This window comes from Rattus norvegicus, chromosome 8 (assembly GCF_036323735.1).
Source record: "Rattus norvegicus strain BN/NHsdMcwi chromosome 8, GRCr8, whole genome shotgun sequence".
Classification (NCBI taxonomy): domain Eukaryota; kingdom Metazoa; phylum Chordata; class Mammalia; order Rodentia; family Muridae; genus Rattus; species Rattus norvegicus.
The window spans coordinates 73,041,113-73,053,369 of NC_086026.1; the positions used below are offsets into that span (position 1 = coordinate 73,041,113).

The following is a 12,257-nucleotide window of genomic DNA, read 5'->3' on the forward strand; positions in this document are numbered from 1 at the left end:
AGAAGGGAGGGACAAGGCTGCAGGCACTGCCCACACTACTGACCTGCGTCCATGCTGTGGTTCATCTGGTGGTCGCTAGTTTCTCCATCTTCACTCAGGTAGCCAGGAGGTGGGGTTTCTGGGGGACGAAAAGGCAGGCAGTTCTATTAAAATGAATGCAAGACTGGCTCTGGCAGTCCATTTGGGAGCCAATATATCATGCAGGGCACCTAGAAGAAAGCAGGGCCTCACAGGAAAAGTGTCAGCTCCTGGACTCAGCCATGCTCAGGCCTGTCCACCTCTGCCCTCTGCCTCCTAACCTGAATCCTAACACACTGACTCCCAACTCTGAAGTCCCTTGCTCTAGGGCCACAACTTAGCTGACTTGTTCCTATCCCTCAAGGTCAGGTTAAGAAGGGAGGCTTTAGAGCCTCCTTCACCATCTCTGTCCCCTGAGGAGCTGTGGCCTTGAGCCTGTCCCTGTACAGATTGGACACTCCGGTCACTGCTGTCTTAGGGGGATGTGGCTTAACTCTCCAGTGAGAGTGCCATTCAGTGGTGGCTCCCTCAGAGATCTGTTTCTCAGAATTCTGCCTTGCCCTCCCACCCTGCCTTAGCCCTCCATGGTTTGCCCCTGACAGGGAGTGGACAACTTACCCCCCGGAGGCCAGCGCTACCTGCAAGGATCTGAGAAGCCAGACAGCTGGCCTCTGCTTGCATGTGCTCTGACCCAAGACACGGCCACAGCCAACCTCAGTCCAGTAAACCAACCCAGAGTGAAAGCCACATCCAAATTAGAACACTCTAAAAGGAACACAGCTGGATCATTGCCCCGAAAGCAAAAGTTGCCCTGACTGGTCCTAGCGTGGCCAAGCACAGCTTCCCTGGATGCCCAGAGTGCTTGGCAGTGATTCACACATTATTTGCATGTAAATGAGGGGCTTCTAGAAACACTGGCACTCTGACAATGGAGCACATTCTATTTACTGCCTCAACTCCCTCTCTGCCCAGCCCAAAGCTCAAGGTATGTACAGAGCCCCCCTGCTGCTTCGCCTCACCCTCTGCCACCCCTACCCTTTAGGGACCCTGCTGGTGTGCCAGCCTTATGGGCTGGGAGGGCCAGGAGAGAGACAGTGTTGCTATTTCCGCTTTCAAAATAAATGACGGCACTGAGGCCCTGCAGAAGGGTCACAGGGTCCTCTGTGCCAAGAAAAACATCGTTAGGGAAGCTCCAGCCACTGATCATTCCCGGCAGGGATGTGGCAGAATCAGGGCCCAAGAGCCTGCTGTATGCCCACAATATGGAGAAGAGGGGAACATGGAACCACCCCTGCCTCCTGCCTGCCTCTGCTGACACCCGTGCCTACCTGGAATATTGCTCTGGGGTTCAATGCCAGCGGGGAAGTTAGTGTTCTCGGGGATGGAATGGCTGTAGTCATCCAGAGGGGGGAACTCGGCCGGGATCTCGGTGTGGCGTGGCACCAACACTGGAGGTAGCACTGTCCCCAAGGGAGACACAACAGAAACGGATCAGTGCTGGCACACTGAGGTCCCAGCCCCCAAGGGCTTCTGAGAACCTTCAGAGTAGGTAGCAGGGGGAGGGCAAGGCCCCTCTCACGTACCTGGTGTCTCTACTCTCTGATAGTGGTAAGGATTTACACACACTTCATCCTTCTTCATGTTGAAGGCGAACTCACAGAGCTCCATGGCCCGTAACTCATGGTGGCTGTGCAGGTCGGGCCACCGCCACAAGCGGCAGTAGATGACATGGGGGAGCCCCTTCCGATGGGATACCTGCAGCCGGCCATCCAGTGACCTGTCATGGCAAAGAAGGGACAGAAGGCGTCAGTTAAGTAGATTTGGATTGCTGTCTCCTAAGTCTAGCCCCCAGCAGCTCCTGAGGAGTTCAAGGTTGCTGGCAGACCCTTTCAAGTTCATTTCTCCCCCAGACACAGGGGACCAGGACATCTGAGCACCACTGTTAACTGTTCTTGCTGGACAGGGCCCCAGCTCCCAAAAGAAACAAGGAGGCCCACCAAGGAAGGCTGAGGCTTCCTAGGCTGGAAGAGAGGCACTGCACCTAGTAGGCCTCAGAGTTCTCAGAGTAGCAGCTCTGAAGGAAAGGGGACATTCTTGAAATAAGCTCAAGTAGATGTCACCAGTCTGGCCCTATAGAGGTGACCACTGGACAGGGTGGAAGCTGGGTACAAGACTACAAGAGGAGGACGAATGGCCAAGAGAGCTGACCTGGTGGGGAGTTCCACTTTTCTCTGAAAGCTGTAACTAGCCTCTGAGATGTTTATATGGACTGTGTACAGGTACCCATGTGAAAACAACAGGCCCTACGATAAGTCTGGCAGCGTGTGGCCCACGGGTTGGGAGGTAGTGGGGTGGCGAGCATGGAGTAAGAAAGGCAGGACTGCCCTTTCCACAAGAAGGTGTCCTTGGAGCCCCAGGTCAGGGGCATGATGTTTCTAGTAGCTGGGCCAAGCTAGCAGAGAGCCATTGCAAGCTGTCTCTCTGTCCCTAGGGCACCTATGAGTCTGAATTCAACAGATTTTATGAGTACTTTATAAGGGAGGGGCTGGCCAGATGTGTCAACCAGAGCCAACCAGGGTCCAAACAATCTCCAAGCCACTGGCTTGGAATGGCGAGGGGCAAAGGTCAGTGCTAGGCTTGGTCACAGGGACTGAGAGCTGCTGACTAAGGGTGTGTGGAAGGATGTAATTACCTCCCTCCCATGAGGCCCAGACCAAGGAGCCCCTACAGCTGAAAACAGTAATTACAGAGCCGAACAAGAGAGGACAGCCTGAAACCATTCCTTGAGGCACAGAAGGAAGGCAGCCAGATGTGAAATCAGAAGACCCGAAGATGTGGCTCTGCTCCTGACAAGCAACCCTGGGTACTAGGACCCTCAACTGCCCCATCTGTAAGATAGGGACAGTCTCCCCTCACCTGATCTCTACCAGAAAGCACTTTACAGAGCACTGACTGGGGAGTCCTCTCAGTGTTACTGGTGACTGCTGTCATCCTCTAAGCCAGCCTTTGGCAAGGGGGCTGGGTGCTGAGCTAGGGTTGAAGAAGTGGACCAAGAGAGTGGTTAGTAGTAGGCGGAGACAGAAAATCCTTCAGCTCCCCTCATGTTCTCCCAAAGCTACCGAATCCCCGGAAGATAAGGGAGATGGCCACACTGCCTCTTCAGGATATGACAGAAGCCCTAACACAAGGTTAGCTGATTGCTGCGGCCACCTCTCTGATGGGAAAGAGAGGGACAAGAGAGAAGTGGCCAGAGAAGGGCCACACCAGCAGTGAGGAAGAGTGGAGCTGGAGAGCCCCTCCGGCCTGGGCAGTGGGAAGAGCATTCTCTTGCTTTCAGAGTGAAGACGTCAGTGCTGAGGAGACGGCCCAGTTAGCAAAGTACCTGCGCTGTGAGTGTAAGAGCAGGAGTTCAGTCTCCAGAACCTGAGTGAAAAGAGCTGGCTTGGGTGGCACACTGAGGGGGTGGAAACAGTCAGATCTCTGCCTAGCCTCTGTGGTGAGACCAAGGCCAATGAGACCCTGTCCCAAAGGATACAAAGTGGACAGCACCTGAGGAACAGCAGCCAAGGCTGACTTCTGGCTGTCACAGGCATGCGAACATGTACCAAAGTCCTCCAAACTGACCAGCACACCAATGGGACCCAACAAAGGTAGTCAACAGTCACATGTGCATGGAACATTGACTTGTATCAAAGGTCCAAAGACGCACCAGCTGGGAAGGCTGAGCCTCCTGGAGATCCACACTAAGAAAAACGAACTTCAACCTGCATCTTACATCTCTGTGGAAACTGAGGGTCAAAGAACAAAACTCAAACCGGCGAGGGGCTCTGTGACCAGACAGTGATTTCTCAGCTGCCGCAGCAAAAGCACTATCCGTTAAAAGTCAAAGTTGATGTATCGATATACTGGAACTCAGGATAGAGACTTCTGATCGGTAGAAAGCTTGAACAAAAAGAGAGGGGGCAAGCCAGACAAGAAAACACTAGAACACATCTCACAGAGGTGCTTTCTAGGCTAAAGAATGCCAAAAGCAACTGTGAATCTCTTGATCAAATGCTATTTAAAACACTTAAAGATGGCCAAGATGTTCTATGTCGTTACTAGTAAGAAAAGTGTGGGTTAAAACTACACAGAGGGACAGGAGAGATGTCTCAGCAGTTAAAAGCACTTGCCATTCTTACAGAAGACCTCAGTTTGGTTCCAAGCTTCCACACAGGGGTTCAAAAGCATCCACAGCTCTAGTTCCAGACTCTCTGATGCCTTTTTCTGACCTCCTCAGGCACAAGGCACACGCATGGTACACAGACATATATGCAGGCAAAATACCCATATACATAAAATAAAATGTAACAGTATGCCATGAGATGCCACCATACAACTATCAGAACAGCTGTAATTAAAGGGACTGTGTGTGCCACATGCCGGCAATGGTGTGGAGCATGCATGAAGCACTCATAGAAAACAGTGATACAGTGATTCTGAGCGACAACAGGGGAGTTTCCTTAAAAGTTCAAAGCCAAAGCCTGCTGTAATAGCTTCTTTTCCAGTTGCTATGATTAAATACTTTGCCCCAAACTGTGATGGTCAGTCTCAAGTGTCAATCTGACGAACCAAGAAAAACCCGGGAGATGGGTCTCTTATTATGTCTGTGGAAGTTTATCCTGATTGGATTAACTGAGATAAGAAGAGTTTCCCACTCTGGGTAGCATCAATCTCTGGGATGAGATTCTGGACTATTACAAAGGAAAACATAAGCTAGGCACAGCATTCATCTACCTCTTCTTCCTGACTCTGTGTGTGTGTGTGTATGTGTGTGTGTGTGTGTGTGTGTGTGTGTGTGTGTGTGTGTGTGTGTGTGTATGCACACACGCGAACTGTGACCAGCTGCGTTGAGCTCCTGCTTCCTGACTTCCCACCATGATGGGTATCACCCCACTCCTGGTACCAGCTTTCATCTTGGTAATTAGTTCCTGTAATAAAGTACTCTGGAAAAAAAAGCAACTTGAGGAAGAAATAGCTTATTTTGGCTTACAGAGAACTACAACCCATCATTGCAGAAGACAGCAGGAGCAGTAAGTCAGCTGGACATACTGCATCTGTGCTCAGGAAGCAGATCGAACAGGAGGCTAGAAGGACTTGGAGCCTACCTCCAGTGACTTACTTCCTCTAATGGAGTTCCACCCCAAAAGGTTTCATAACCTTCCAGTGCTATGAAAGTTTAGGACCAAGTATTCAGACACCAGACCCTGCAGAGTACATTTTACATCCAAACCCCAAACCCACCCTAGGGTCCACCTAAGTCTGCTTGCAAGCATTCCCAAGGGAAACAACATAGTATGTCCACAAATGCACTGTCCACTAAGTGCACTGATATGTCCACACACAGAGCGACTGACCATTGAAAGATTATTGGCCTACGGTGCAGTAAGTGGTTGCCCCCATGAGTGAAAGAAACTGGGTTGTTCTTTTTGGATAAAACTGTAATCACTTATTTTGTTTTTGACATGGGTGTCACCTAGCATTGGTAACAGCTGATACAATATAGCCACCAGGGCCAGCTTCAAAGTTATACAGTCCTCTTGACTCAACCTCCTAAGTGCTGGGCCTACAGGCATGTATCGCCACCATGCCCAGCAAACTGTGGCAGAAATACAAATGAATCCACTCTGGGAGGACAGCTTGGCAGCTGCCTGGGAAGGTGAGGCATGCATGGAGGGATGTAAGGGACGGATTTACCAAAGGCATTGGGGGGGGGATGGGGGGGTGGAGGGGAATATCAGCAAGATGCCGGTTCTGTTTGTTATCTTGATTGTGATGGTTTTATGGACAGACACATGTTGAAATTTACCAGATAGTAACTTTGGGTGTGGATAGTTTATTTGTAAGTTATACCACAATTCCAGGCAAGAGGGGTGAAGACTTTGGACTTGCCTAAGCCTGGATTTGCTGTTCCCGTGTTCAGCAACTCTATGAATTTGAGCAAACCACATACAACCTGAGCCTTTATGTTTTTGTCTGAAATACAAGTCCCATCTCCAGACACTTAGAAGGACTAAGTGACACTGTGTGCAGCCTTGGGAAGAGTGAGAACACATGAGGCATTAGTAACCTACTGTGGCTCCTCCCTGCCTCACCCCCATGCCCGATGCCTGGCTAAGGAAGAAGTCCAACCTTCCTGGCTTGGGTGATTTGGGAACGTAGCAGGAGCAGCCACCATGGCATCTCCTGTCTTCTTGCTGCCTGTCACCTTCATACGACTGTTCCAGGCTCACAGCAGGTCATCGCCACCAGCACCATGCTACATGGTTCCTAAGGCAAGACATCGATGTTCTTGGCTCATTGCATCCAACCCCCTATGCTAGTCTGAAGCAAAGGTCAAAGGAACCCTAGAACCACACAGGAGTCTGTACCAGGGCTGCAGCAAGAGGCCAGCTCTGCTGGCTGGAAGACAGTAACTCTCTACAGTTCTTGAGCACAACATGACCACCAGTCATCTGATAAGATTTTCAAGTCATCTGGTCCATGTCCCTGCTTCTAAGCTAGAAAATCTGCACGCGCCCCCAAAATGGCAAAAGTATTTCATTCACTTCTTCAGAGACAATTATGGCAACTCCTCCTCAAAGTCTGGACTGATCCTCCTTCCTCCCTCTGTCCCACTCAAAATGCACACCAACACTTACCAAATAGTATGAGTGAACAAGGCGTTCCAGCTGCTGGATTTAACACAGCTGATGTATCCAGAACACACCCTCCCAAGCCTTACATGGCTTGGAGCCCATTAAGTAAATCCAGTAATTAAGTCTTCATTCTGAGCTCATGTTGCCATGAGAGTGCTCAGTTACAGAGAAGGCTATGTTCACGATGAGCTTCTCTCTCTCTAAACCAGGCCTGCCTTCCTCCCAGTGCCCCAAGGACTAGCGAGGGGCAGTCCCAGGATGCTACCTCTAGATGCACTTCCCAATTGTGACTGAGTTCTCTTCCCACACCCAGGGTCTTCCTCATGGTTGACCCCCAAACATCTTTCTCTAACATCTCCCTCCAGCTCCCTGGACAGAAGGTTTTAATCTTTAAGCATATTGTTCCCCAGCCAAACAATTTCCTGTGGCAGGAAATGAAGCTTCCTCCCATTGGCTCCAAATGAGACCTGTAAAGTGTCCCAAAATGGTGGTAGCAGCCATAGCCAAGGATGCAGACAGGCCAGAGGCTGGAGCCGTCGGAGGATGAAGTCAGCCAGAGTGCTGCCTGGGTGAGAGGGCTGGGCTAGAGCCCACCTCACGCCAATACTACTCCTATCTACGGTCCAGGGAACCATGTGCAAGGGGTCACAGGTCAGGAACAGAACATACAAACTCCAGAAACACCTCAGGACCTATTCAGCATGGACCAGTACCAGGTCCACTGCCATGTGAGAAACCAACACAGCCACCAGCCTTGAACCCCTGCTGCCTGCCTGTCTCAGACCTTCAGGAACTCCCCAAAGGCCACAGAGCTTCTGAAAAGCAGAGGCAGTCTCAAGCTCAGACCAGCTCTGAAAACAGGCAGGGGTGGGGCATAAGGGCTGAAGGGCGCCTTTTGTTACTATGGGCTTCCATCAGCAGCTCTCCACCATCTGAACTCCAGCCACACCTCAGAAACCCCAACCATGAAGTGAGGAAATCTGAAGGAAGTGCTTGCCCCACTTCTACTCGCTCCCTGCCCCTCACTCCTGGCCTCTGGCCTCTCACAGGGATGAGCCTTCATTTTAGTTAACCTGTGGGGTACTAACAGCAACAGGGAAGGAGACTGAGGCTCCAAGTCTTCTAAAGACCCAACCACACGCGTGTGCATCACCCACATCCACGCACGGCAAGAGGCAGCTGCTGGACGGTGCTGTGGCATCTGAGCCAGTTACCCTGCCGAGTGAGCCACTCTGTCCACCCCCAGGGTGTGAGCACTGTCCTGTTCCTTGACTGCTCCCAGAGAATGGACCATTAGCAGTCACTGTGTACTTTCTCCTGCCCCCTTGTACCTCATCGAGCACCGTGAAGTGCCAGGCAGCTGCTGCCCCGTGGCCTGCTGGGGGATCGGCACGGCTTGTTACACAGTACTAGCTGACTAATACACCAACCCAGCCTTTAGTCTTCTCAGTCAACTTGCAAGCACCTATCCCTTCCTCTTCTGAGAGGCTGACAAACTTCCCTATGCCCTCCTGAGTTCACATAAAGCCTGTGTGACTCATTCCTATCCCCTGATCTCAGTTGCATGACCTGAGCAGGCTGTAGCCATTTCACAAGGATTTATCTCTAGTGTGTGGAGAACGATTTTCCTCTGGGCCTTTGTGGTTTATCTACAAGTAGCATGAACTTACCCCCAAATGCTCCTGTTAATTTTTTGAAGTTGTCAGGGTAGGACATTCATCCCATAGCCAAACCTCTCCCACCTACATAACCTTGGCTTACCCTTCACAGTTTCCCTCAACATTTGGGTCTGGTGTAAAGAAAGAGAGGCGCTTGCCCATCTTGGCTTTGCCAATGAAAACCACACTTAGCCACACACTCTCCTAAGTCACACCTATACCAGCAGAAACACACATGCATCTGGCATGATGTAATCCCCATCACAGCTCTGGGCTTCACTGGTCTGCAGAAATCATTACATTTTACTTTTTCTTGAGTTTTGTAGTATATGTGGATTTTATTTTTGTCTTTTTTTTTCTGGTCCAAAGAGTAAAGTTAACCCAGAAAAATAGGGAAAGGGGGGAAAATGGTGGTGGCTTTTATGGCCCCTTGCACTGGTCTTGTGTGGCTTTGGGGCTATAGGCAATTGATGTGGGACCTCTCCTTCTGTGGCTCTTGAAGTATTCATATGAAAATTTTTCTTTCTATGCAAAACTCTGCCCTAGAAATCCTAGAACCCAGCCTTGTCCCCTCGGGAGAGCTGGACCACACACACAGACCGGTGTGACTGTCGGGGTGTCCTGAGGGCAGGCTCCAGAGTATAGCCTTTTTGGATCAGGAGGAGGGTGATCAATGGGAACTTTGATACTGGCTGTGAATAAAACAACCAGTTTCCCATGTGCTAGCACTGTGGACTCAGGGGACAGGGCAGTGAGGAGAAGTGGGTGTGATTACTTTTTGTGCCTTACAAGACATTAAGCAGCCCCCTCCCTGGCCTTCTCTCTTAGCTGTCAGAGGCACCTTCTTCACAGATGTCTGCTTCCCCGCTCCCCAGAGAGCCCTGGGCTAAGGGCAGGCACAGGTGAGCAGAAACACAAACCTCAGAGCAGATGCTGTCCCAGAAGTCCTCACTGAATAGAAGGACCCTGGGTGTGCTGGGTAGGCACGCTATTCTTGTTTTCAAGTGAAAACTCTATTAGGTCACATCTGATGTCATCAACTACATGAAGAAGCTGGGCTTGCTGTCCAACCTGGGTGCTACACTCCAAACCCTATTTTCCACGACTGCCAAATCGTCAGTCTGAACCCACAGATGGCTCCTTTGGTTCTGATTTAAGTGTCTTTGTTCCCTGTAAGAAGCAGCAGAATGAATTTTGGACAGGAGGTAGGGGAAAGAAGAGGGAAGGATGGGAGGAACAAGAGGAGAGGAAGAGGACGAGGAGGACAGGGATTCATCAGAGCTCTGCTTCATAGTCTGCTTTTTACAAGCTGGCTCTCCCTCCAAGCACCGTGTCCACAGGGGTTCAACCCTTCAGTACCGTGAGGACTGCAGGACTTCCGAGCTATGGAGAATGCTGCTAAAATCCAAACTGATTCTGCCCCCACTGCGAGCCAGGCTCATTCCAGGTTTCATTCTGCTGTGTTGGAAAGCTCCTGTGGTAGTATGAATGGAAATGCCCCTCCTCCACCCCCAACCCCGCCCGCCACGGACTCATAGGGACTGGCACTATAGGGAGGTGTGGCTGTGCTGGAGGAAGTGTGTCACTGAGGGTGGCAGATTCCAAACGTTCAAGCCAGGTTCACCGTCACTCTCTTCCTGCTATCTGTGGATCAAAATGTGGAACGCTCAGCTACCTTCCCAGCACCATGTTTGCCTGCATGCTGCCATGTTTCCCACCATGATAAGGGACTAAACCTCTGAACTGGAAGCCAGCCCCAGTTAAATGTATTCCTTTAGAACAGTTGCCTTGGTCATGGTATCTTTTCACAGCAATAGAAACCACCCTAAGACAGCTTGCTTCTAGATTTGGACAGAAGATGGCCCTTTAGTCTTTTAAGAGATAACTCACAGACCATCCAGGATGCTCACAGCCCTTGGCAACTGATGGATTTAGGCTACCAAGAGCCCCCTGTAGGAAAAAACCCCAAAGCATCACTCATGCTCCAGAGGGGGTCAGAGGTAGGAGGTCTCCTGGTCAACCTGTCAATCACTTCTCACCCTACTTGACTCAGGCCTCCCTCTGAGCAGCTCAACTCTTCTTAGGCCAAACCCAGGACACACACCTTCCAAAATGCCTTCTGGGAAATGGGTTAATTGGCACGGTGTGTCACTTGGACAGACTAAAATGAAGCCATACAAGCAAAGGGTTATCTCTATGACCACATGACACAATGGGTATAAAAGTGGCTTTTCAGAGAAAGAGATGTGCCAGCCTCGAACACAGAGCTCAACAGGAAAAAAAGGAAGGAGAATGAGGGAGAGCTGAGGAATCCATTGTTAGAGGGGCTCAAGACTTCTTCCTCAGAGAAGAAAGCAGGCTACAAAGTGGGCCTTCCACTCCTAAGGACCTCAAGATGAAAGCCCATCTTTGTTCTCTTCAAAACAAGGGTAGGACACTGACAGCCTCTTCCCCCTGACCAGAGTCATCCTTAAGTCTTCTCTGCCAGGGAACTTCGGTATCAACTCACTTCACCAAACAAGCAATTGTTCTGACAGGATTCTTAGTCATTCTGTGTTTTGTTGTTGCCACCCCCTCCCTCCACCCCCCCTCGCAGCTTTCTTCCCTGAAGCAGAAACCAGTAAGGGGCTAAGTCTCCTCTCACACGCCTCCTGCCTCCTTTCTCAGTTCTCCGGCCTCCCATCTCCCTTGGGTTTGCGTGAATCAAGACATGAATCACTTCCGAGTGGGCAGGCTGCATGCCTGGAGGTTGGATTTCCTTTTCTTTCTTTCTTTTTGTCCTCTTCACCCTCCCTCGATGCCTCCCCTTCCTCCTCCCACCTTCTTTCCAGAGAAGATTCTCCCAGCCCATCAGTAGAACAAGTAGATCAGGTGGCGATGGTGGTGAATTGGCTTGCCTAGTTCTAGCAAAGTCAACCTTACAGCTCCCAAGGCATAAAGAGAAAAATATAAGGTGGGCATCAGTGACTTGGAGAGCCGGGGTGGGAGGGAACAGAGAGGAGGGCAAGTGAGGTTTTGTGTTAACTGCATAGTTTTGACTTCCATAGTTATGAGTCAGAAGCCAGAGAGATAACACAGGGTTCCCAGTGCAACAGAGGACGTTAGTGTGTGCTGTGTAACTTGGTGACACTCACATGGAGAGGTAGCCCAGGACAAGGGCTCCCTCAGCTCCCATTTCACAATGCCTTTAGCAACATCCAAACAATACAGCTGGGTTAACGACAGTCCCGACTTCCGCCCCATTCCTTTTTCCATGGCTTCACTCATGCTAAGCCAGCACTCTGCCCACTGAGCCACACATGCTCTAAGGCCCTGTTCCCTACCTCAGGCAGAGCCCCAAAAGTCTTGAGGAGTCTCCTTCCCCCGCCCTAATGATGCCTCATACGTGTGCTCTCCCACTTAGCTAAAGTCACACCCCTGTGGACCGTCCTTTGCCAACATGAAAATGGAACGTTGAGCTTTGTGCACACTGGACGAGCACTTGACCACTGAGCCACATGGCCACCTTCGGGTTTCTCAGACCTCCTAACTTGGCCACAGAAATGATGCATAGGCAAGAGTTGGGGAGCTGGAAATAAGATAAGGGAGAGGGATGATCAGTTTACGATTTCTTATTTACTTATTTAGTTAGTTATTGTTTGTTTGTTTATATGTCAGTGTGTACTCTGTGTGTGTGTGTGTGTGTGTGTGTGTGTGTGTGTGTGTGTGTGTGTGTATCTGCAAGAAGAGTGTACTGAGACCCTTGAACCAGGATTACAGATTGCACCCACCTAACCTGGGTGCTAGAATGTGAGCCCAAACCTCTCCAGCACTGGAAATGATAGATTTCTATGGGAAGTTAAGCACCTCAGAGTTCAGCGAGGAGCTACTTTTGCCTATAGGTTATGTGGTGCCTATGGGACTG

At 50.5% G+C, this 12,257-nt stretch overlaps 1 protein-coding gene across 4 annotated transcripts in view; it reads right to left on the reverse strand.

The window, feature by feature from the left end:
- The window catches only part of Smad3 (SMAD family member 3), a 110,121-nt gene that overhangs the window by 18,909 nt on the left and 78,955 nt on the right, over nucleotides 1-12,257 (reverse strand). For 3 of the 4 annotated variants that reach the window (NM_013095.3, XM_039080897.2, XM_039080896.2), the window contains exons 2-4: nucleotides 1,602-1,795; nucleotides 1,347-1,478; nucleotides 44-118 (exon numbers count right to left, since the gene is read on the reverse strand). In NM_013095.3, the coding sequence (NP_037227.1) occupies nucleotides 44-118; nucleotides 1,347-1,478; nucleotides 1,602-1,795 (401 nt within the window). Of the gene's footprint in view, nucleotides 1-43; nucleotides 119-636; nucleotides 988-1,346; nucleotides 1,479-1,601; nucleotides 1,796-12,257 lie in introns of those variants that run through there. The other variant, XM_008766216.4, reaches the window with a different exon arrangement.